The 26,102-nt window shown below is 48.5% G+C and overlaps 1 protein-coding gene across 1 annotated transcript in view; it reads left to right on the forward strand.

The window, feature by feature from the left end:
- The window catches only part of LOC118213993 (cilia- and flagella-associated protein 47-like), a 79,019-nt gene that overhangs the window by 21,719 nt on the left and 31,198 nt on the right, over window positions 1–26,102 (forward strand). The window contains exons 23-44 of the mRNA XM_035393318.1: window positions 467–555; window positions 1,131–1,290; window positions 1,631–1,829; window positions 4,995–5,204; window positions 5,534–5,634; window positions 5,910–6,056; window positions 7,037–7,256; window positions 7,935–8,147; window positions 10,035–10,116; window positions 10,471–10,575; window positions 10,790–10,988; window positions 13,259–13,356; window positions 13,569–13,685; window positions 13,851–13,985; window positions 14,323–14,435; window positions 14,858–15,008; window positions 16,119–16,207; window positions 17,973–18,092; window positions 19,738–19,775; window positions 19,970–20,112; window positions 20,390–20,492; window positions 20,660–20,892. Coding sequence (XP_035249209.1) covers window positions 467–555; window positions 1,131–1,290; window positions 1,631–1,829; window positions 4,995–5,204; window positions 5,534–5,634; window positions 5,910–6,056; window positions 7,037–7,256; window positions 7,935–8,147; window positions 10,035–10,116; window positions 10,471–10,575; window positions 10,790–10,988; window positions 13,259–13,356; window positions 13,569–13,685; window positions 13,851–13,985; window positions 14,323–14,435; window positions 14,858–15,008; window positions 16,119–16,207; window positions 17,973–18,092; window positions 19,738–19,775; window positions 19,970–20,112; window positions 20,390–20,492; window positions 20,660–20,892 — 3,065 coding nt within the window. The remainder of the gene's footprint in view (window positions 1–466; window positions 556–1,130; window positions 1,291–1,630; window positions 1,830–4,994; window positions 5,205–5,533; window positions 5,635–5,909; window positions 6,057–7,036; window positions 7,257–7,934; window positions 8,148–10,034; window positions 10,117–10,470; window positions 10,576–10,789; window positions 10,989–13,258; window positions 13,357–13,568; window positions 13,686–13,850; window positions 13,986–14,322; window positions 14,436–14,857; window positions 15,009–16,118; window positions 16,208–17,972; window positions 18,093–19,737; window positions 19,776–19,969; window positions 20,113–20,389; window positions 20,493–20,659; window positions 20,893–26,102) is intronic.

Here is a 26,102-nt window from a genome sequence, read left to right on the forward strand (position 1 = left end):
CAGTGGCTCTCTGGGGCACTGTGTCTCTCAGTCTTTGTGTGTGTGATCTCTGGTGTACTATTCTGGGCCTTCCCTCTGCATTCCACACGCAGGTGTGATGTTCCAAACGCCGGATTCCTCCCCTCACACCTGCATCCTTTTCCCGTCCTCTCGCACACACCGAGGGAGGTGTGTGTGCGCGCACGTTTGTTTGTGTGCTTGTGCGTGTGCGTGTGTGTGTGTGTGTGTGTGTGTGGGTGTGTACATGCATATGTGTGTGTGTGTTTGTGCTTGCGTGCAAGCATGCTTGCGTTCATGCGTGCATGTGTTCGTGTGCATGTACGTGTGTGCGTGTGAGTGTATGTGTGTCTGTGCATGTGTGTGTGTGTGTGTGTGTGTGCGTGCATGTGCGTGTGTTAGTGTGTGTATGTGTGTGTGCTCGTGCGTGTGTATATTGTGTCTCAGGCTTGTTATATTTTGTCCTCAGCTCTGAGGCCCCCTCTGGAGATGTCTCGGTCCAGCGTACATTTTGAGATAAACCCTGTGGAGGGGTCATCCACTGCAGTGAAGATACAGGTACAGCCTGCCTAAGTGTGCCTGGATACTGATCTGTAATCAAGAAGGATCACTGATCCATACAAATACACCCTCTCTGCACGGAGGTGCTCTGTCCATCGAGCTAGAAATGGTGGACAGAGTACCTATCCGACCCAGTTCAGCACATAGTTCCCCTTCTGGATATGCAATGTACTGCAATATATTATAAATATGTGGACCTATGTGGGAAATACAGTGATAAACATATTTCACGGAAGTGTAATATATTGCTTTAACTTAAAGTGGCAGTAATTATTATATCTGCCAATGTGCAATGAAGTGTTTTGTGATACATAGATAGTATTTTATTTAAGCATATTTTACTATTTATTCCGGTTGCATCCTAGCATATAGACACTCATGAACTATTAGACAATATAACAGTATTAGACAAAAAGTAGTCCAGTCTAAAGAGGGATCCTGATAGATCAAAGGGAGAAAGATTAACTCAGTCTGTAGAGACCTGAACGTGTGTTCAGTGCCAGGAGGGAGTTTGTGGTTGTCAGTCACTGCGTGAGCTGCTGTGTGCTTCTCCTGTCGCTCGCCGCCTGCAGACCCTGGAGCTGAGGAACTCCTCCCAGGAGGAGGTGCGCTGGAGGTTTGCTCGGGGAGCACCTGCTCACGGGGCCGAGGAGGGCGAGTTCGCCGTCTCCCCGGAGACCGGAGTCCTGCGGGCCGAGCAGTCCGTGTGCATTACCGTTACATTTTCACCAGGTAGTCACCCGGAAAAGCACAGGAGTACGCATGCGCACACACAATAGACACGCATCATCCCTCTCTCTCTCACACACACACACACACACACACACACATACATCATACGCCACATCATAATGAGGAACATGTCTGTGTGGTGAGAAGATTAAGTGTGTGTGTGTGTCTCTGTGTGTGTGTGTGTGTGTGTGCGCGTGTGTGTGTATGTATGTATGTATGTGTGTGTGTGTGTGTGTGTGTACGTGTGTGTGTGCGTGTATGTGTGTGTGTGTGTGTGTGTGTGTGTGTGTGTGTGTGTATTGTGTGTGCACATGTGCGTGTGCATGTGTTTAATCCCTAGCCTCACCCGGATGCCTCAGTGTCACGCTGCCTCTCTTCCTGTGGGAGGAGACGCTCCACCCCTACAGACTGCTCTCCCTCAGCGCCCGTGTGCACGCGCCCGCCATCTCCTTCCTGCCCGCGCGTGTCATCCTCGCACCCGTGCCTCTGGACACGCCCGCTTCTGCCACACTCACCCTGCTGCCCAGTGGGTACACCAGGTCAGTGCCTCCGCTGGAAAACCCTTTCAGGTGTGAGATCACAAATATGTGAATAGAATGTTCTGAACTTGAACATTCTAATACTGAAGTAACAGTCACTACTGGTAATTGAAAGCAATGGAGTTCTAGAACACTGACTTGGAACTTACAAAAAACCTTCCGTCAAAGGGTTTAAAAAAGGGGCCTGCAGATGATGTACGAGTGATGCGTCCCACATCCTGCAATTGGCTGTTTTCTCTTCCCAATCTGCCAATCAAAAACAGTCATGGATGGACAGGGACCCATTTATGACTGAGCTATAATCAGTGCAGTTCTTTGGTGACTTACTCCAAGGGTGAGATCATGGCATCCAGTAGTCATACCGCCCTGTAGCCATTTCTCACTGGATCACTGAATGTATTCAGGGCTGGGCTTGGAAAGGCTAGTTTTCTCTGCTTCCCCCAGCTCTACTAAATAAGCCTTTTCCTCTTATTCACCATGTGACGTGCGATGAGCGCTCCTGCCCAATCTCTGCTCATTATGCAGGAGAACGCTCCGCGCCGGTGGGGGTTTGGGTGCGGTACCCACCCCTGATATCCAAAGTGCAAGGAGGAGAGCCATTTGCACCATGTGAATGCAAATCAGGGTCCTGCTTGCATTCCTCATAAGAGCAGCTTGCCGGGTGGTACTGCTTCAGAAGAGAGGGAACTCGTATTCATATCTTCTCAGGTCATATTTAGGCGGATTCATGGTATATTATTATAGGGCTCAGGGCCACAGCTATGGATTCTTGGGCTCAGGACAAAACATATTGGGAGGCCCTTCCCTGCCAGTATATTTTGTAACAGATTAAAAATGATTACACCCCTTAGGCCTGGGCCTGGGACAGAGTGTTCTAGTTGCCCACCCCCATTCCCATCAGCAGCTCTGATAGGGTTAAGAGAGATATCGGGTTTGTATATTTATTGATCGTTGTGAATGCAGTAGAAATACAAATAAGGATACAATATTGAGTATTGCATGTTAATATTGTATTGTACACACGTAGGCCAGAATTTTTTGCACCCTTGATACCAATGAGCAAAAAAAAACTGTATAAATTAACAAAGGTAATGAGCTGTGTTGCATGCTCAGAGATAGAAAAAACTATATTCTTTTATTCTAACACAATTGTTCTGAGAAAAAGTTTTGGTAGCAAGTAATTTTCTTTCCCAGAGGGGTGGGTGTCAGACATGAATCCCCTGCTTCAGACCTGGGTAAAATACGTATTTGTTTTGGATTCAAATACTTTTCTGTGCTCTATTGATCTTGCCTGGCGTAATTGAGCCCGCCAATATGACCAGAAGGCGGGGGTTTGCACTTTTTGAGAGTATTTAATTGGTTCCAATACACCAGACAAGATCAGTAAGGCGTAGAAAAGTGTTTGAATCCAAAACAAATACGTATTTGACCCAGGCCTGCCCTGCTTTCAGTGTTCTGCACACAGTCCTGTATCCAGGACAAAACCACTGAGTCATCTTCTGTTGTGTTTTATCATGGGGTTAATGATCATATGATCATTATCTTCATCCTCCACACAGATTGTTAGCTATATATTCATATATATATATATATATATATATATATATATAATATATTTATAAATATATTTATACAGTATGCATGCATACCGTATGAGTACTGAAATGTGGAGAATATATGAATATCGTATTTCTGTTGGATATATATAGATTCATGGTGAAAGTTAATATGCATGTGTATAGTATTGATGAGTATTCCTGACCGGTGTATTGAGCAGTAAATTTCCAATGCTGAAATGATTATGGACATGGCAGTGTAGATATTTCATACAGGCAGTTTCAGTCTGAGAATAATGGTCATGGTGCTGTACAACCCACGGATATTTGTGTTGTGTGGATGCTGCTTTAATTATTACTATTAGTAATGGCTTTTTTAATCATCCCTTCTGTGGTTTTAAATGTTCTTTTCAATTTCACACTGAAGGCGTTCAGAAGTTATTCTCTCATTCCTTGAATTAAAACTCATTGTGAGTGTGAACACAGAAGCCGGAAAATAATTATTCTAAAAAATGTATTTCTGCTGTGAATTTTTTACTGTCTGAAGGCCGTCCCATGGGAGCCACAGAGTCTGATTCATTTGCTTGAGAGAGAGAGAGAGAGAGAGAGAGAGAGAGAGCGGGAGGGCGAGATACGAGGGAATAACAAGCAGAGAAGCTTCAAGCTCCTCATCCTTTTTCTCACAAAGATTGCCTTTCTTGTCTACAGTTCTGGAAGTTTCCCTGTACACAGTGTTGCAGCGAAATGTAAACAATCTAAATAAATAGCAAAGTAAGCAGTAAGTATTGCACATATGTGAATATTGCATTTTATATCCTGTTTGTTCAATTTACCCCCTGTCAACCAGGTTTGTACAATAATAATAAAATAAATTAGCTTCATCTTTAATCTGGTCTCTGGTTTGAAATAAAATGTAACTGAAATGTAATTGTATGGGCATGAAAAAAGGGTGGACTGAGAATTTCGACTCGTATGCTTCATATTTTTAATATTTTTTCCTGACCTGCAGACACACTCATCCAGAGTGACTTGCCCGCAGTGAGCCTGCTTGCATTCTTTTAAACCCGGCGCATTCGTACAGCTGGGTGTTTTTCTGAAGAGAGACTGAGGGTTAAGTGTCTTACTCAGGGGCACGATGGCCACGCGCCAGATGGGACTTCAACCTGCGCGCTCGCAGCTGCAAGCCCAGTTTCCATTATGCTGCACTCCCACCCACTGAATAGAAATATAGTCATTTTATATTTCGCTGGATGAAAAGGGCTTCTGAAAACACCTCTCGGAGATCGCCGCAGTTCTGAGATGTGTGCTTGAGCGTGGCCTCCTTGACTGCGAGCGCACTCGGGGGAAGTTGTCATTCTCGATGGGAATGGATTTCCTGTGGGCGGGGGTGCTGTATGTACCACAGCTCGGCCTTTCTGGCTCGCCAGGTCCATCACAGTCTTTTTGAACCTCCTCCGCCCCTACCCACACACATTCCCCCTCCTCTCTCCCTCGTTCTGCTCTCCTCTCCTCTCCCTCATCCCTTTCTCGCTCATACCAGTCTCCCATCATTCCTTAACTAATGGTGGCCACTTTTGTCATGTGACCGCCCCCCCCCCCCCTTCTCCAGGGGGTCCTGGCTCCGGGTGGAGCTGGAGGAGGTGGAGCTGGAGGACGGCGGGCGGGTGCAGCCCTTTTCGGTGGTCCTCCCCCAGGGCGGGGCCGTCCCAGCGCAGGCTGCAGGGAGCAGTGAGCCCCTCACCTGCTCCGTCACCTTCCGCTCCCAGCAGCCCCTCTCCATCGCCTCTCTCATCACCTTCTCCGACCGGGACGGCAACAGGTATGCGTTTATCGGCCAATCACAGCTTCCTGTGCTTATCTACAGTACAGGGCAGCCAATCACTGCTTAATGTGCTTATCTATAGTACAGGGCAGCCAATCACTGCTTCATGTGCTTATCTATAGTACAGGTCACCCAATCACAGCTTCATGTGCTCAGCTACAGTAACAGGGCAGCCAATCACAGCTTCACATGCTTACCTACAGTACAGGTCACCCAATCGCAGCTTCATGTGATTACCTACAGTACAGGTCACCCAATCACAGCTTCGTGTGCTTACCTATTGTACAGGCGAGGCACTGTGTCTACAGTCTTCTCTCCGTGTTCAGGTTTCAGGTAGAGGTGTGTGCGACGGCGGATAACTGCCTGCTGACCGTCTGGCCTTATCTTGCAGTGCATCGCTCCGACCAGCAGATCATTCTCAAGAGTGGTAAACCACATCATGCTGCCTGTAACCTCACCTGTGTGTGTGTGTGTCTGCGTTCTCACGTGCGTGTATGCGTGCGTGCGTGCGTGCTCACGAGTGTGTGTGCGTGCTTACATGAGTGTGTGTGTGTGTGTGTGTGTGCGTGCGCGTGTCATTGTATGCGTGCATGTGTTTTTTTTCTGTAAAATCCCATGCAGAGCACAGTGATGTGTGCCTATATTACTGTGTAAGTTAGTTCTCGTGTTTCTCAGGTCAGGGGTGCTTCATTTCTCTTTTAGGACATCTGAGTGGGGAATCGGGACAGTCCCAGCTGATAGGGGAGGCCATGCTTCGACCGTGCCCCTCCCGTGACTCCCTGTCCCGCAGCACCACCTCCAGCTCCACCTTCGCCATGCTGAGCTCCATCAGGGGGGAGACGCCATCCAGTGAGACTCACGCTTCCCGTTTCCCGTTTCCCGTTTTCCCAATACGTGTGTTCCCCTCAGAGAACGTTCTAGCGCGAGAGCCTTCAGCGGGCTCCCCGTATTTACGAGCGACAAGCTCAAGATCAAATTCGTTCCGGCGACGCAAAACAAAATGTCTCCCGGCACTGACAAGTGCAGTCGCTCTCCTCTACACTCTATCAGGGAGGGCAGTTTGAACTGAATGTGTGAGCCATAAAATCCTGCTCACATTTCAGATATATATTAAGCGGCGCAATGCAAGTATGTTTTATGCGGTGTGTAATTCGTGATGTTTACGGCTTTGTGTAGCGGGTGGAAATTTCGCCGGACCCGATTGGCCTCTGACTGCGAGCTCCTCCTCGCTGTTATTTCGTTCCGGCTCTCCCGGCTCGGCTGTCTGTCACGGCGCCGTCATGTTTAATCTTTTAATAGATTAGAAAATCAAAGCTCCCTACAAGAGTATTCATCACCTCAGTTGTCCTCTGCCCCCCCCCTCCGCCCCCCCCCCCCGAAATAAATTTTAGATGGCGGCGCGCGCTCGCTAGTAGCTGGAGGATTCAGGAAGCGGCCCGGGTTGCAGGCAGATAATAAAGTGGAATCGAAACGCAAAGATGCATCACTCTCATGCCAAATCCTGAAAGGTTCTTTGGGAAGCTGCATCGCTTACAGGGTTTCCTTGTGCTTCCCCAAGCTGAAGTTTGGGGCGAGGCACCCAATCGTATTGATTGCGTAATCGGGTTTCCCGAGCGAATTCCTTCTTTACGGATACCTGGGAGGTTGTGTGTCCATAGCGACGTGAGCGGGAGGACCGCGGGGACTGACTTAGCTTGCGGGGCTCACAGAGGGGGGCTGACAGAGATTTGGGAGATCCTGTGGGACAGCTGGACCTGAGAGTGTTAAGCGCTGTGGGTGAGTGTTTTGGGAAGTCCTGCGGGACTCACAGGGGGGTGGGGTGTTCCCAGACTCGGAGGTGGAGAGCGGTAGCGAGTGTGGGCCGCAGAGGAAAGAGCAGCCGGACGTCCCGGAGAGGATGGGGGCTCTGGGGCTCCCCTGCTTCCTCCCCGAGGACTCCGCGGAGAGCTGCTTCTGCCAGGCCGTCCTGCAGGCTGCGCAGAACTGGTTCAGCCAATTCGGCTGGCCCCGGGGGCCACACCCCATCACCCTGCCCCAGGGCCTGAGGAGGTGAGCGCACCGGCCCACACGCACGGGGTTCACGCTGTCGTCCAAGCATCCGCTCATTCATTCATTCGCTCATCCATTCATCCACTCATCATCACTCAGTCATCACCTGCTTCCCCATCGCCCACCAGGGGCGCTGCCTAATTTCAGCGCGTTTTACACAGGATGTGAAAAAGGCCCGAGATTATCAGGAGAAAAAGGGTCTCTATTTTAATTAAGGCCTTTCATCTTATAAATGGCTCTAAGCAAACATCAGCCGCAGAAGTGATGACCCAGCGTGTGCAGGCCTCTGAATGTGTTTGCCTGAAAGTGCTGCTGTTCATGCCTGTGGTCGGTTTCCTGTCTGTAGTCAGCAGTGTTTATGCGGTACTGCACATTTTTCCATTATCCGCCTTCGCTTGTACATAACCCCCCTGTCCAGCGCTAAAGGTCTCCTGTAACTGATATCTGCAGTGGTAATCGAGTGCGCACTTATGGATGTCTCTCTCTCTCTCTCTCTCTCTCTCTCTCTCTCTCTCACACTCTCTCTTTTGTGCTCTTCCTCTCTCTCACTCTCTCTCTCACACTCACACTCTCTATTTGTGCTCTTTCTCCCTCTTACTCTCTTTTTCTTTCTCTCTCTTTCTTTCTGCCTACCTTTCTCTCCCTCCCTCCCTCCTTCCCCCTCTTTCTCTCGCTCAGGGCCGTGTGTAAGATGCTGGCCCCTGACCCGGGTCAGAAGAAGGCCTACCAGGTGCACCATGGGAAGGACACGAAGACCGTCTACGACATGCTCCTCCACCTGAGCGGCCAGGTGCTCCCCGGACTCAGCAGCAGCCAATCGCTGCCCCGCAGTCTGCCGAAACGCGCCGAGCAGCTCCACCGCCAGCACGCCACGCTTCTGTCCTTCCTCAGGTAACACACCTGTCCTGCAGGCCACGCTTCTGTCCTTCCTCAGGTAACACACCTGTCCTGCAGGCCACGCTCCTGTTCTTCCTCAGGTAACACACCTGTCCTGCAGGCCACGCTCCTGTCCTTCCTCAGGTAACACACCTGTCCTGTAGGCCACGCTCCTGTCCTTCCTCAGGTAACACACCTGTCCTGCAGGCCACGCTCCTGTTCTTCCTCAGGTAACACACCTGTCCTGCAGGCCACGCTCCTGTCCTTCCTCAGGTAACACACCTGTCCTGCAGGCCATGCTCCTGTCCTCCCTCAGGTAACACACCTGTCCTGCAGGCCACGCTCCTGTCCTTCCTCAGGTAGCACACCTGTCCTGTAGGCCACGCTTCTGTCCTTCCTCAGGTAACACACCTGTCCTGCAGGCCATGCTCCTGTCCTCCCTCAGGTAACACACCTGTCCTGCAGGCCACGCTTCTGTCCTTCCTCAGGTAACACACCTGTCCTGCAGGCCACGCTCCTGTCCTTCCTCAGGTAACACACCTGTCCTGTAGGCCACGCTTCTGTCCTTCCTCAGGTAACACACCTGTCCTGCAGGCCACGCTCCCGTCCTTCCTCAGGTAATACACCTGTCCTGTAGGCCACGCTCCCGTCCTTCCTCAGGTAATACACCTGTCCTGCAGGCCACGCTCCTGTCCTTCCTCAGGTAGCACACCTGTCCTGCAGGCCACGCTCCTGTCCTTCCTCAGGTAACACACCTGTCCTGCAGGCCACGCTTCTGTCCTTCCTCAGGTAACACACCTGTCCTGCAGGCCACGCTTCTGTCCTTCCTCAGGTAATACACCTGTCCTGTAGGCCATGCTCCTGTCCTTCCTCAGGTAGCACACCTGTCCTGCAGGCCACGCTCCTGTCCTTCCTCAGGTAATACACCTGCAGGCCATGCTCCTGTCCTTAAACGCCAGCCCCGTGACTAAATGGACTGGTAAATGGACTGCATCCATATAGCGCTTTTATCCAAAGCGCTTTACGATTGATGCCTCTCATTCACCCATTCACACACATGCAATTAGGGGTTAGGTGTCTCGCTCAGGGACACGTCGACACGCCCAGGGCGGGGGATCGAACCGGCAACCCTCCAAACTGCCAGACAACTGCTTATACCTCCTGAGCTATGTCGCCGCATCAGACGTGTGTCGCGCAGTGATGTCACAGCTCAAGACTGCTGAGTCACGGGGTGCCTCGTGGCGCAGCCTGTAGAGCGCTGTACGCGTGCTCATTACGAGCCACGGCGTCGGCGGTTCGAGTCCGACCACGCGACCTTTGTCGCACGTCTCTCCCTGTCTCTTCCCCCGTTCTTCCTGTCTCTCTACACTGTTCTGTCCAATAAAGCCGAAAAGCCCAAAAACATATTTAAAAAAAAAAAAGACTGCAGAGTCTCAATAACCCGCAGCCAGCACCGTGGGCAAACTTGTTTAAAAACACCATAACGTCCTTTTGCCAAAAAAATATGTCAGTTTATTAAGAAGACGCAATAAAACCCTAAAAACATACAAAGACAGGGCGGAGCCAGTAGAACTGACCTGTCTCTCTGTCAGACCAGAACCGATCTGTGCTGTCTAAACAGAGTTATCAGGTTAGCTCCTCTGACATCACTGACAATGAGGATGGGACAGAGAGAGACTGGAAGCGAAAGGGGAGAAAAGGGAACGTGAGTCTTTCGGTCCACTGCTAAATAAAAAAGTGCAAAAAAAATAAAATAAAACCCAAGCACTGATTATACTGCCAACCACCAGTGTTAAGCGCTTTAAATAAACCCCCAATATCAAGCTTTAACTGAAAAAGGGCCAAGCAAAGCAGGAAAGGGAACAGATGAACAAAACACAGTGGTTGCGTTTTGTGTTCCAGCGCTCAGGGGGCCTGCCTGTCCCATATTAGACCTGAGTACCTCCTGGATCAGCAGGAATTCAACCACTGGCAGTCCCTACCGGTAAGAGCTGTACTCCTGTACACAGATACACGCACACACACACATACACACACCCACGCGCACACACACATACACACACACACACACACACATACACGCACACGCACGCACGCACACACACACTCATACACACACATACGCATACACACACACACGGACAGACACACAGACGCACAGTCAGACACGCAGATACAGACATGCACAGATACAGACACGTACACACACACACAGACCCACCCACACACACACACACACACGCACGCACACGCACACACACACACATACACACATACACATGCGCACACACAGACCCACACACACACAGTTGCACATTTTCGTTTCTATCTGTTTCAGGATCAGCAAAAGAATGGGGCAGTGGGTCCGGTCAGTCTGGATGACATGGCCTTTGAGTCTCTGAGCAAACGTGCCTGGACTGATGTTCTGCTGCAAACCTACAAGGTAAAGAAAGCTTTTTCAGAGCTGAGTCAGCTCCACTTAGTATGACACGCGACACCTCACTGTTTACCACACTACCACCATCAGGCCCTATCACCAATCAATCGCATAAGGCTGCTTTAGCTTGTCTTCAATAGCAATGTCAGCAGTTAAGTCCGTGTGTGTGTGTGTCTGTGTGTCTGTGTGTCTGTGTGTATGTCCGCATGTGTGCTCTCAGGTCTTGGTGCTCCCCCGGGTTACAGAGGTGAACTTGGAAAATCTCCCGGATTGGGAGAGTATTGGGCACATCCCCAGGATCAACCCTGACCCCCTAGCCAGCAACATCTACTCCACCTGGGAGAGAAGGCTCCTCACCTGGCTCAACCTTCACTACCACAAGATGAGAAGCGTGGTGTGGAACCCCAGCGTCTGTAAAGGTAAGGCTTGCATCAGCTTGTAGTCCTGTAAAGGTGAAGGTTTGGCTATGAGGGCCATAGCCAATAAAGGTGAAGGTGTGGCTATGAGTTTGTAGTCCTGTAAAAGTTAAGGATTAGCTATGAGGACCAGCTTGTAGTCCTGTAGAAATTAAGGTTTGTCTGTGTGAGCCAGTTTGTAGTCATTTAAATGTGAAGGTTTTGCTGTGAGGGCTAAAATGGGTCAAGGAAAGCTCTAAAATTGGTCAAGGAAACGAATGTACAAAAGTACAATACGAAAGCAGGATGGAAACAACCGAAGACTTGTAATATGTGTATTGATTTAGAAATGTAGATATAAAAGCCTAATTCCTTCAGTTCAGTACTTGGACTGTAAGATGGCTGAAGGGGTGGCTTTCAGTGGGATACGGAAGGCTCTTCTCCAACTGAGACCAGAGGACGAGTGTTGGGGTCTCCATCCGATGGAACACTACTGCTTACAGAATAGAATGCTGGTAGAGTTCTTAATAGTATAGAACTCTATTCTCTCATGCAGTAGTTCCTAATCTTTCTCTCACTGGTTGGTGGTGGAAAAAGAATGTGTCAGCTTTCTCACAAATAAATCTGAATTTTCATCTAACAGGTTTGGGGTTTTCCTTTAACTTTGTGCTTCCGCTTTCGCTGTATTTTTTAAAGAATTGCAGATGCATACTTGCACACTTGTGTATGGGCTTGGGGGTTAGGCACGTTTCCATCCCTCAGAGGTTCTAGTTTTGCAGCTAAAAATGATGCCTAGAATGCAAATAAGTTCTTGGAAGCATCTGGATAAGATTGAAAAGTAGGCCTTCTGCTGAATTCATTAGAAGAAGAAAAAAAAATCCAGCCTCAGTTAAGTGCCACTGCAGAGCTTGAAATTAGAAATTTGAGCATTTGTCAGGCTGAATGATAAGAACCTGGTTTTTCTAATGTACTGTAGTACAGACATCAATTTCAGTTGGCAGGGGTCAGGGGAACTGTTCTGGTTTTCGGCTGATTGGACTCAGGGTGACCCACTTTCTGTTTTTGCTTTGTTCTGACCTTGCTGGCCGTCCTGAGAACATTCTTGGTCCAGCTTGTGAATGAGAATAATAAGTAAAACAGTTTCAGTAGAGAAAAATGTATCATTTAATTACTTTGCGTATCTGGCAGTCAACCATTATCAGACACTCCGATTCTTAGTAGCCACTGCAATAATAACAATTGATTTTCTTTTACAATAAAGTACATTTGTCAAACACTTCTTGGTGAAATTAGCCCGAGGCAAGATAATATTTGCTCCACCGTTGTTTTGCCTGGTGTATCTCTCTCTCTCTCTGTCTCTTTCAAATTCAAATTCAAATTGCTTTATTGGCAGGAAATACATAGGTACATATTGCCAAAGCATCATAAATCAATTCAAAATACATATTTACAGTGGAATACTAATAATTAATATTCTATTAAAAAAAAATAGAACAATAACAATATTAATGTTCGATTGGCATAAGTATTTAAAGAAAATAAATAAATAATAAAATAAATAAATAGATAATTATAATTATATCTGTCTCTTTCTCTCTCTCTCTTCCTGGCTACCTGCTGTCTGTCAGAATAACTTTTTATGATTAGAGAATGGGTTTGACCAAAAGTTATGAAGATAGTTTCCAAAACCAATATTTATGTTAACTTATGTATAGCTCATTTATGATTTTTATACTTTATATTTGACTCACTCCCTCCTAATAAGACCCTTTATTTTGCTCATTTTAACCCATTGGAGTTAGGCTAGATCTCTCTCTTTCTCTTTCTCTCTCTCTCTCTCTCTCTCTCTCTCTCTCTCTCTCTCTCTCTCTCTCTCTCTCTCTATCTCTCTCTCTCTCTCTCTCTCTCTCTCTCTCTCTCTCTCTCTCTCTCTTTCTCTCTCTCTCTCTCTCTCTCTCTCTCTGAGTTAATTGCCTTGCTAGCTGAAAATGACAAGGATCTCTCAATTAATTGCTGTGTTTTGTAGCTCCATTTAATAAAACCGTGTGAAGCAGATAGAGTAAATGTAGCAAGGTGATCTGCTTAGTGTACACTGTGCATATAGGCTGTGGTCTTACCGATAAGCAAAGAGGAAATGATCAAAACTGTGCGATATGTAGTTAGGGAGTATAGGGCTGAGCCTTATTGGAAGGGTTCCTGAGTGGTTTACATGTGAAGGCCTTCAAACACGGTCTGTGCTGAATGATGTCCACCCACCCTGTGAATAAGCGCATTTTCCCACGTTCTCTCCGCAGATGACGTCCCGCCGGCCCGGTGGATCGTGAACTTTGACCTGGACCTGGTGGACGGACTGGTCCTGGCGGCTGTGCTGGCAGCGCACTGCCCTTTCCTGGTGCTGCCTCCTTCCCTTCCGTAACTCTGCGTGCGAGTGTGTAGCTGTGGGTGCAAGTGTGTGTGTGTGTGTGTGTGTGGCGCGGGTGTCCACGCGGTGGAGTGTGTGTGTGTGTGTGTGGGTACACGGTGACACGTGTGTGTGTGTGTGTGTATGTGGCGCGCGTGTCTACGCGGTGACACGTGGGTATATGTGTGTGTGTCTCTCCTCAGATTCCCACTCACTTCCAGAGGATGTACACCAGCCCCAGCAGCCTGGAGCAGAACCTCCACAACAACATCATCCTGAGCCAAAGCCTGCAGCTGCTCCGCCTGGACATTGACATACAGGTGCAGTCACAGCGTGTGTCAGACCTGTGAGCGTACTGTATTGGTCTTATAGGCCTGTGAGTGTACTGTGTGTATGTGCTAGACATATGAGGACAATGTGTGGTGCTAGACTTATGAGGACAATGTATGTGTGTGAGACTTATGAGGACAATGTATGTCCTGCAGGCTACAGACCTCTCTGACCCGAACCCCATTCAGCTTCTGATGTTATGTTTGCATCTGTATGAGCGCCTGCCTCAGTACCTGCCTAAAAGGACAATCACACTGTCAGGCAGTCTGCACTGCACCTTCACAAAACAGGTAAGACTCACTCTGTCGCTCCCTACATTACTGGTGCTGTCGGGCAGCCCAAACAGATTTGCAGAGTAACCCATGCATGCTCTCATCCGATCTATTTCTCTCAAATGAAAATTCAAATAAAAATTCAAATTCAGTAGATTTGCCAAAGCAATTGTTTACATAAAACAACAATAGCATCTAAATCTCTCTCTTTCTCTCTGACACACGCACACGCGCGCTTACACAAACACACACACACACAAACACACACACTCACGCACGCACTCACACATCCACGTTCTCCCGGGTTAATCTCAGCCCTCCGCTCTGATTATGGGGCGTGTGCTATGTGTTCCAGTTGCGGCTGAAGAACCCCTCCACCAGAACGCTGCTGTACCACGCCTCCATCCTGGGCCAGGAGTCGCCCCACTTCTCCCTGCCGCACGGCCCCACCGTCAGCATCCCCCCAAAGTAAGCACCCCCCAAAGTAAAGATCCCGCCACTGTCAGCATCCCCCCAAAGTAAGCACCCCCCCCAAAGTAAAGATCCCCCCAACGTCAGCATCCCCCCAAAGTAAGCACCCCCCCAAAGTAAAGATCCCGCCATCGTCAGCATACCCCCAAAGTAAGCACCACCCCAAAGTAAGAATCCCCCCAATTTAAGCCTCCCCCCAGAGTACGGATCCCCCCAAAGAAAGCATCCCCCCGAAGTTGCCTCACACACGGATTCCGTATGTGTCTGTCTCTTACAGATGTGCACGCGCACACACACGCACACACATTCTTACACATGTACACATACTTACACGCCCACACACACACACATTGACGTTTCTCTTTCCCACACACACACTGATTTCTCTCTCTCCCTCTCTCTCTCTCTCTCTCTCTCAGGGGGAATGTGGAGGTGCATGTGCACTTTTTTTGCCACTTCTTGCGGCCGATGGAAGCGGTGCTTTTGTTTACGTCCCGGGCGTCGTCCGGGCCCCTGGGGGCCACGCTGGCTTTCTCCTTACGCTCTGAAGTCGTCCGCATCACCCCCACTGTAAGCCCAGACCCCTCCCCTCTAACCCCCCCCCCCCCCCACTGTAAGCCAGACCCCTCCCCTCTAACCCCCCCCCCCCCACTGTAAGCCAGACCCCTCTCCTCTAACACCCCCCCCCCACTGTAAGCCAGACCCCTCCCCTCTAACCCCACCCCCCCACTGTAAACCAGACCCCTCCCCTCTAACCCCCCCCCCACTGTAAACCAGACCCCTCCCCTCTAACCCCCCCCCACTGTAAGCCAGACCCCTCTCCTCTAACACCCCCCACCCACTGTAAGCCAGACCCCTCCCCTCTAACCCCCCCCCCCCCACTGTAAGCCAGACCCCTCCCCTCTAACACCCCCCCCACTGTAAGCCAGACCCCTCCCCTCTAACCCCCCCCCCACTGTAAGCCAGACCCCTCCCCTCTAACCCCCCCCCCCCTACTGTAAGCCAGACCCCTCCCCTCTAACCCCCCCCCCCCCACTGTAAGCCAGACCCCTCTCCTCTAACACCCCCCCACTGTAAACCCAGACTCCTGCCTTTTGCCCCCCACTGTAAACCAGACCCCTGCCTTCTGCCCCCTCACCCCACACTGGAAGCTAGACCCCTGTCATCTGTCTCTGACTGCAGTTCTGATGATAGTGAGTGTCATTCTATCTCTCTCTTTCTCCTCCTCTCTCTGTACCCCTCTCTTTTCCCCCCTCTCTCTGCACTTCTCTCTTTCTCCTCCTCTCTCTGTAATTCTCTCTTCCTCCTCCTCTCTCTGTACCTCTCCCTTTCTCCTCCTCTCTCTGTACCTCTCTCTTCCTCCTCCTCTCTCTGTACCTCTCCCTTTCTCCTCCTCTCTCTCTACCTCTCCCTTTCTCCTCCTCTCTCTATACCTCTCTCTTTCTCCTCCTCTCTCTGTACCTCTCCCTTTCTCCTCCTCTCTCTGTACCTCTCTCTTTTGCCTCCTCTCTCTCTAATTCTCCCTTTCTCCTCCTCTCTCTGTACCTCTCCCTTTCTCCTCCTCTCTCTGTACCTCTCCCTTTCTCCTCCTCTCTCTGTACCTCTCTCTTTTGCCTCCTCTCTCTCTAATTCTCCCTTTCTCTCCTCTCTCTGTACCTCTCTCTGTTTCTCTGCCTCCAGGGTTTTGGGAAATGCAGATCACCGTGTTACCAGCTGGCAGAGACCAAGCTGAAAGTGGTGAATCCCTTCAGTGAAGATGCCAGATTCAGGTGAGTCCTGAGCTTCATCTCCTCTGGCACTCTGTGTGACGACTGAGAGAGCACACTGTTACTGTCTGCTGCAGCACGCCTACACACTGAGAACACACTGTTACTGTCTGCTGCAGCACGCCTACACACTGAGAACACACTGTTACTGTCTGCTGCAGCACACCTACACACTGAGAACACACTGTTACTGTCTGCTGCAGCACGCCTACACACTGAGAACACACTGTTACTGTCTGCTGCAGCACGCCTACACACTGAGAACACACTGTTACTGTCTGCTGCAGCACGCCTACACACTGAGAACACACTGTTACTGTCTGCTGCAGCACACCTACACACTGAGAACACACTGTTACTGTCTGCTGCAGCACGCCTACACACTGAGAACACACTGTTACTGTCTGCTGCAGCACGCCTACACACTGAGAACACACTGTTACTGTCTGCTGCAGCACGCCTACACACTGAGAACACACTGTTACTGTCTGCTGCAGCACGCCTACACACTGAGAACACACTGTTACTGTCTGCTGCAGCACGTCTACACACTGAGAACACACTGTTACTGTCTGCTGCAGCACGCCTACACACTGAGAGCACACTGTTACTGTCTGCTGCAGCACGCCTACACACTGAGAACACACTGTTACTGTCTGCTGCAGCACGCCTACACACTGAGAACACACTGTTACTGTCTGCTGCAGCACGCCTACACACTGAGAGCACACTGTTACTGTCTGCTGCAGCACGCCTACACACTGAGAACACACTGTTACTGTCTGCTGCAGCACGCCTACACACTGAGAACACACTGTTACTGTCTGCTGCAGCACGCCTACACACTGAGAACACACTGTTACTGTCTGCTGCAGCACGCCTACACACTGAGAACACACTGTTACTGTCTGCTGCAGCACGCCTACACACTGAGAACACACTGTTACTGTCTGCTGCAGCACGCCTACACACTGAGAACACACTGTTACTGTCTGCTGCAGCACAACTACACACTGAGAACACACTGTTACTGTCTGCTGCAGCACGCCTACACACTGAGAACACACTGTTACTGTCTGCTGCAGCACTCCTACACACTGAGAACACACTGTTACTGTCTGCTGCAGCACGCCTACACACTGAGAACACACTGTTACTCTCTGCTGCAGCACACCTACACACTGAGAACACACTGTTACTGCCTGCTGCAGCACGCCTACACACTGAGAACACACTGTTACTGTCTGCTGCAGCACACCTACACACTGAGAACACACTGTTACTGTCTGCTGCAGCACGCCTACACACTGAGAACACACTGTTACTGTCTGCTGCAGCACACCTACACACTGAGAGAACACACTGTTACTGTCTGCTGCAGCACGCCTACACACTGAGAGAACACACTGTTACTGTCTGCTGCAGCACGCCTACACACTGAGAACACACTGTTACTGTCTGCTGCAGCACACCTACACACTGAGAGCACACTGTTACTGTCTGCTGCAGCACACCTACACACTGAGAGAACACACTAGTACTGAATGGCAGCTGAAGACTGTTCTTGTGTCCCTATATGAACCATTTCACTGTGACACCAGCCCTCCAGGACTGGAATTGCCCACCCCTGAGTTACTGCAGTCAGTTAGTGTGAGGTGCTGGCTGGGTGATTGATTGAATCGTTGAGTTAAGTGAGTTTTGGCTAAGGGAGCGTGTATAAATTAAAAAGGTGATGGGCATATCACTCCCTGTGGGTTTTTTTTTCCAGAGTGTTTATGCTGGAGTCCAAAGAGAACCTGACCCAGGCATGTGACAAAGAAGGCGGTCCTAAGGACCTGATCCAGCGAATAACGTCAGTGGGCAGTCTGGACCGACACTGCAGAGACAAGTACGACCAAAACCAACACCCGAAGAGAACCAGAATCAGTACCAGAGTCCATTCTGTAATGAGGCACAAACACTTGTGTTTGTGTGTAGTAGTGTGTAGCACAGTGTGTGTGCGCATGTGTACGCGTGTGTGTGCGCATGTGTACGCGTGTGTGTGCGCGTGTGTGCACGTGTGTGCATGTGTGTGCATGTTTCTGAGTGGTTGAGTGTGTGTGTCCATGTTTGCGTGTATGTGTGAGTGGGTGTGTGGGGGCTGGTCCCACACAAAGATGTTAACCCGATAAGGATTTTCAATTGGCCAAACACTGTTCTCTACACTGGGTTCTCCTAAAGAAGTCTTTCTCATCTTCACAAAGCAAAGTATGGTCATTCTCTGGAGATTTTCTTTTGGTACACTACAGAAAAATGAAAAATGAAAAGAAATGGCCTTTTTACTCATTTAATATGAGCTGTTTTGTTACTTTTAAGATAAAGGACACATCTTCAAAAAAAGGTGGTTTTCATAATTGCATTTTAGGTTTAATGAATCTCAATGCTGAATTTCAACAAGGTTTTCATATTATTATTTGATGTTCATCAACTGAAGAAAGGATTATTATGTATAATTTTTTGTCATTTTCCTTTGGTTATGTTAGTGGAGCAGGTGCATGCATCAGATTTTTAGTGATATTTGCACAATGCAGCAAGAATTGTTTGATGTGCCTTTCATTTAAATATGAAACACAAGAAATGTTCTTTCATCAATAATTTCCCTCCTGAGACAGATGGCACTCAAATGTCATGGTGCCATTTGTGCTTTGCAAGGCAAAATTTCTTGCACACCTTGATCACAAAGTCTAATTTATGAACAATGAAATATGCTTTGTGCCATTTTTCTTTGAATTGTGTACATATCTGATGTCTGTGCATATTATTCAAGCAGTCTCTGTGAGGTCACCTTACAGATAACTCATGTTTTGATATTGTGGAAAGCCTTATCTAACGAGGTGTTTTACAGCACAAACAGTTTATGCAAGTGCAGGACAAGAAAAGGTCCCTTTCACAGGAGGCAGGCACTGTGTGGCACTGCAGCCGCCTGACACATTGTCCAAAAGGCTTATCTCTGATGGGGGGAAGGTCTCTGTGAGGGAGCAGGAGTGTGTGTGTGTGTGTGTGTGATTGTGTCTTTGTGTGTGCGTGTGTATGTGTGTGTGTGTGTGTGTGTGTGTGTGTGTGTGAGTGCGTGCTGATCATATGGAAGCATTGCAGTGCTTTCTCCTTGTTTTAGGAGAAAAAAAATCGTGGACTGTTCCAAATGTATTATTATTACGATTGACAGAAATTAACATAAAAACTGCCCACAGATGGAATCCTTATATAATTGATTCATAGTTCAAATTGTATCTCATTCATTCATGCTCCACTCTTCAATCGCTCTTCAGAATCACACATGCTGCGTGGGCCCCCATGAGGCTAGTGCTCTGTGGGGTGGGTGGTTGGGTGGGTCCCTGTGAGGCTGGTGCTCTGTGGGGTGGGTGGTTGGGTGGGTCCCTGTGAGGCTGGTCCTCTCTGGGGCAGGTGGGTGGGTGGTTGGGTGGGTCCCTGTGAGGCTGGTCCTCTCTGGGCTGCTGCTCTTTGTCTCTCATGTGTGCTCCTCTCTGTTCCAGTCAGCTGAATGAGAGGATGGAGACAAACGCTGGTGATGGTGAGAGCAAGCAGGGCCTGCACTCTGACCCGGATGAGTGTATACACACACACACTCACACACATGCACTCATGCACACACGCACTCACACACACACACACACACATTCTCACAAGCACGCAGACACACACACACACACACACACACACACACACAGAACAACTACATAGCTCACAGGGATTTGTCAATCATAGGAGCCGCAGGGGCCATCAGTGAGTTTTTCAGCCCCCTGAAGAATGTGTGTTTGAAGACGGGGGGTTTCGACTTCCTGGAAATACAGTACCTTCCATTTCACCAGGGCAAGAGATACTGCTTCATTCTTCTGCTCAACGAACAGGTGTGTGTGTGTGTGTGTGTGTGTGTGTGTGTGTGTGTGCATGTGCGTGTGCGTGTGTCTGTGTGTGGAATCTGGTGTATGTACGAATGTATGAAATACAGCATAATGGTTAGAGAAGAAAACCAGAACTGCTTCAGTGAATTACCAGATGTAAATATGTCTGAGAATCAAAACCTCAAGGTTTATTTTATACCTGGTTTTTGTGTGTGTGTGTATATGTATGTACAGGTGGGGGACATGGTGTACAGGTGTTTTGTGTGTGTATATGTATGTACAGGTGGGGGACATGGTGTACTTAGTTGATGGAACTGCAGACCTCCCCCTGCCATCTCCGCTGATTTCAGAGCCCAGTCCTAATTTGGTGCATCTCAGCAGTTCAGGTGTGTGTAAATGTCCTCTCTCTGCGCGTAGTGGGGACTGGCAGGCAGAAATCCGCGCTGCGCTTCAGGTGTGTGTAAATGTCCTCTCTCTGCGCGTAGTGGGGACCGGCGGGCAGAAAGCCGCGCTGTGCTTCAGGTGTGTGTAAATGTCCTCTCTCTGGGCGTAGTGGGGACCGGCAGGCAGAAAGCCGCGCTGCGCTTCAGGTGCAGCGCGGGCGGCGGCGGCCTGCGGGAGAGGGTGCGCGTGCCGCTGGTGAACGAGGCCTGGGAGCGGGCGCTGGTCGCCGTGGCGACGCGGGGCATGTCGCCGCTGGAGCTGGAGAGGCGGCGGAGGACTGGGACCGTGGACAGCAGCACCGTCAGGGCGGGCGTGGCCGCAGCAGGACTGACCGCCACTCAGGTGGGTACAGCGAGATAAATACCGCCAAAGCTAACACGGGCACGTAGACGAGCCATGCGCGCGCACTCACACGCACGCACATATATACACACACACGCTCACACACCTACACACGCACACATGCACACACACACACACAGACACGCACATATATACACACACACGCACATATATACACACACACGCTCACACACCTACACACGCACGCATGCACACACACACACACACAGACACACACATATATACATACACACGCTCACACACCTACACACACACACACACACACACAGACACAGACACACGCTCACACACCTACACACGCACACATACACACACACACACACACACAGACACACACATATATACACACACACGCTCACACACCTACACACGCACACGCTCACACACCTACACACGCACACATGCACACACACACACACACACAGACACACACATATATATACGTACACACGCTCACACACCTACGCACGCACACGCACGCACACACGTACTGTATAGAGTTTCACATGTACACAAAAATATAGACGTGCAGGCATTTTCTGTCTTGCACACACATGCAAACGTGCATGCCCTCACAATCTTACACACACGCGCGCCCACACGTACCTACGCATGTGCACACACACACACACAAACACACACACACTTGGAGAGGAGCATGCAGATACGTGAGTTGGCAGAGCTCTGGAGCCTCAGAAGACGGCACGCTGTGCTGCTGATATTGGACGTCAGCCCTCAGTTCAGTATGAATGGAGATCAATGAGTTTCTTGGCCTTCGGCCACAATACCCAGTTCTCCTGCAAATCAATGACGCCAGGCCCCTCTGTCCATTCATCATCACTGGGGCGCCATCTGCTGTCACGCCTTACCACTTCCATCAAGGTAAATTCACCTGAAGAAGTCGAGCTTAACCTGGCTTCACGTCAGATTCAAGCCTCTTGGAAGTGAGGAGCTCTCTGGTGACACGCAAATGATGATGGTGGTGGCGAGACTGGTAACACTGCCAGTTTGGCAGCCGTAAATGAGTCCCTCCACGTCTTCTCTTGTACATGCACACGCACCCACACACACACACACACACACATGCGCACACACAAACGCATACATACACACACAGGCACACAAACACAAACACACACACACACACACACAAACAAACACACGCACCCACACACACATGCATATGCCCACACATTAGGTCTGAGTCTGAATCATGTTTCCCCTCTGTGAACAGAGAAGGGGGTCTGAATCTGGCTTAGACTGAACGCGGTTTTATTGGCCTTTATTAATCCAAGGGTTCGATCCCCAGCCATGACAGCGGTGATCCCTTCTCCGTCTGTCTGTGCCTACACATTTTAACAAGAAAGAAACTGAGTCATTATCGCGTCCCCCCCTCCCACAGGGAAGGGGCTTGGTCCCCCAATACGACACCTTCTGTTCTGTGATCCCTTCTCTATCCGTCACCCTCCCTGCTTTCTACCTGTCTGAAGAAAGCCAGAAATAGGAAAGGAGGGCAGGCTATCTGCTCTCCTTTTCTGAAAAACGGAATGAAAAAGAAGTGATAATGAAGTCTCTCTCAGCTCCCTGGTAAAAAAAAAATAAAATAAAAAATAAAATGTGTGTGGTCAGCGCAGGTTTTCCCAGGAGTCTCTCCTTTCTCTCCTGCGCTCACGCCGTTTTGCAGACGGGCTCTTCAGAGGGAGGTGTTTTCACACCGTGCTGTAATCTTAGCCTCCGCCTCCTCTTAGCCCGGCAAGTTTGCTTTGACCTGACCTTCAGTGGCTCTCAAAAGTGGACGCCGAGGGCACAGATGAGCTCGCTTTTCCGTTTTTTCTCACCCTGAAGAAAAAAAGAGCGAGGTAACACCTGCTCCCGTCATCTTTGCGGTAGAAATGATTGAAAGATTAATATAAGCCACGCCTTTGACCTGCTACAGTACATTTCATTACATTACAGGCATTTAGCAGACGCTCTTATCCGGAGCAACTTACAGTACATTGTATCCAATTATACAGCTGGATATATACTGGAGCACTGCAGGTTAAGTACAAGGGGGAATCGAACCTGCAACCTTTAGGTTACAAGACCAGCTCCTTAGCTATTATACTACACTGCCGCCCAGTAGTTTGATACCAGTTGGTGCACTGAAAGAATAGCAAAGTATATAAAAAGGGCACGGTGCGTGAAAGTGCTGAGCTGGTAGCCGGTAGAGAAATGTCAGGAAGTCCAAAACTAGTGTTTGATGGAGAAATTGGGTTTTCATTAATTTAGTTTCAGCTAACACTGCAGGGCAGTGTTTGCACATCGCGTCCGATAAGGCTGCGTATTTGTCACATATCTCCGAAGGCCCCTTAATTATTTAAATCGTTGTGGTGGCCTGATTAAAACAGGTGGCAGATGTTTGCTTTGATCGAGGGCGCTGCTTGGTCTTTAAGGATCACAGAATCTCTGACTCCAGTGGAAAAAAAAATACTTTGGCAAATTATTCCATGCAATACCCAGCATGAAGTATTCTCAAGTGTGAAATTTACTTTTGAGTAGTGTTGTGCAGATGAAGCACCCATATGCACAAGTGTGTCTGTACACAGTATATATAAGAATAATATCTATAGTATACATAAGAACATTTTTCTTTGTATAAGGGAAGACCTGAAGTGGGCTTGACAAACCCAACATATCTAAAATGCATTCTTCAAAGGTAATTATAACAGTGAGACATTACAATCGTTATACATCAGAAAGAGCAATTATTGTGGTTTATTACTAGGCATTAATACACATTTATCCAATGACATATAATCTTTGATGCTTTTTTTTGGAGGGGGCGGGGATGCACAGTCTGCAAAGGCTTCTGAAAATAGCAGAATCATCATCAAAAAAAAAACATTCTCCATGATTGCTAACAATATAAGTGTGGAACCTGTGCCACGTAACCATGGCATTCCTCAGTGTGAGGTCCTGAGGTCGGACTGTTACGCATCGATCTGGTCCAGAAGTCTTGGCTTACCACCAGGGGCTCTGTTCAGATCTGATTTGGGCTGTCTGTGCTCTGGCCAATCTTACTTTTGATCACAAAAATGTAAATTGATCTAAACTGGCAAAATTATTGATAAAAACAGTATTTTCTATTGCATGAATATTTTTTCCCCATTTATTGGATAAGTACAATAGTTTGTGACAAAAATGATTTGCATAGTACACTCAGAAATGGCCGTATGACACAAATTTCACTGGAGTACTTGGCACACTCCAGATTTTAAATGGACTCCCCCCCCCCCCCCCTTCTCTGGCCATGTCTGTGTTCTTTCTCAGAGCATCGATTGCTGCAGATTTGTGCCTTTCTGTCCCTTCTAGGATTTCAATACTTCAATTAAGCCCTCCCTCCACTTCCTTTCACTGAGACTAATGAGTATTAAGTTCCTCTTCAGAAGTTCTCGCTTTTAAAAAAAACCTGCAACTGTTGTTGTTCTCTCCCCCCTCTTTCTGCCGTTTCTTTTTATAACGTGTGACCAGCATAAAACAGTCTTGTAAACGTGGTCTAAATCAGGCATCGGTCCTCCGCGGTACGACTTCCTATCGTTTACACTTCCTGCGCTCTGCTGTGAACCACGACGTCGTGTTTCCCCCTGTAAAGCTTCGCCGCAGTGCGTAGGTGGAGATTACAGGGTGGGGGGTGGGGGGCTGGGGGCTGACTGTGGGGGCTAAGCGGGGAATGCTCCCCCCTAGAATCCCCCCTAGTCCGCATTCACAATGTCTACCGCCCTCTGGTCCATGATTTACCCCCCCCCCCCCCCCCCGTGCTTACAAGTCAAACTCCACCTATGGCACAATTTGAAGTCCCTGAATATACCACACTGCATACTGTGCCATCTACCGGAATGTTTTTTCCCCCACTCCATATGTGCCCTCTAACTTTGTCATTACCTTGCCTTTTTATTGCATATTTATACACCTTATTTGCTGACTGCCAATTTCTGGGTCTCATTCTAACCTTGAAGTGTTTTATCTCCTTTAACTCTTCCTGTAATTTGGTATCATTAAATGTAATTATTTCTATGGTCGCATTGTAAGTGAAAAATGTTTTGGACTTTAGACTGAGAGGGTTGCAGTGGGGGATTAGAGAAGATGGGAGGGTTTTTTTTGTTTTTGATTTCGGCAACATAGTGCAAAGGTTGTAAAATCTGGAATCCTCCCTGATTCAGCAAAATGTTTGCCCACTCCACACTGTGATGGAAAAGATTTAGGTAAAACTTAATAGAAAATGTAAAAAATGTTATACGGATACTCAGTTGTACTAAAAATGAGCATTGGTGCAGAAGGCCATTTGACTAATCTCAGAATCTCACATTCTTTCAGGCAAGTCATGTGATTCAGTGTACCAAACATGCCTGGAAGGAGAGAGTTAAGGCCAGCTCAGTTTCTTTAGCTCGCAGGCTCTCAGTCAGAATCAGTTCCTAGAATCTCCTAAACCTTTTTTTTTTTTTTTTTTTAAACATCTAAAAATCAATATGGCTGCCAAAAAAAGACCCAAAGTAATTGTTAATATACAGCAGCTTCAGTTTCTTTCTCAGATAAAAAGCTTTAAGATGTTGAATACATTACAAATGGGTTTCAAACTGCATTTGTTATGGCTGACAGTAAAACACAGAAAACACTTCAAAACGACCTCCAACAAACAGGAGGTTCTACAGTATTTGATACCTCTGCCAGTGACAAGGATTTTTTAAACACCTCTTATCGGCTGACCTTGATATGCTAAATGAATCTGCACTGTCTGAAAACCTGTGACACTGAAAAAGCAGGAATTTAATATGGCTACTAGGAAACGGGAGGTCACTTTAATATGGCTAGTGAGGAAAGGAAGGTGACTTTAATATAGCCAGCAGGAAATGGAAGATACCTGACCTTTCAAAATCACAGTTCTTTGCAATGCCTACTTTCTTCTTTCTTCTACAGTCCGTAAGTCAATTCCGCATTCTGACGAGAGTCAGGAGTGGCTGAATGATGTGCTGTGGGAAAGCAGGAATGAATTGAACACACTAACCTAGGACGAATAACAACTTTAAAAGCAATGTTTGCCGTATGGTCAGTTCGTGCAGCTCAAACGTTTGATCCTAAGTCACTCAGGTTGCCAGGGTTACAACCACAGTCTTTTGTCTTAGGTTCAAACCTTGAACCTTCCATTTGCA

This window comes from Anguilla anguilla, chromosome 15, assembly GCF_013347855.1.
Source record: "Anguilla anguilla isolate fAngAng1 chromosome 15, fAngAng1.pri, whole genome shotgun sequence".
Taxonomy (NCBI): domain Eukaryota; kingdom Metazoa; phylum Chordata; class Actinopteri; order Anguilliformes; family Anguillidae; genus Anguilla; species Anguilla anguilla.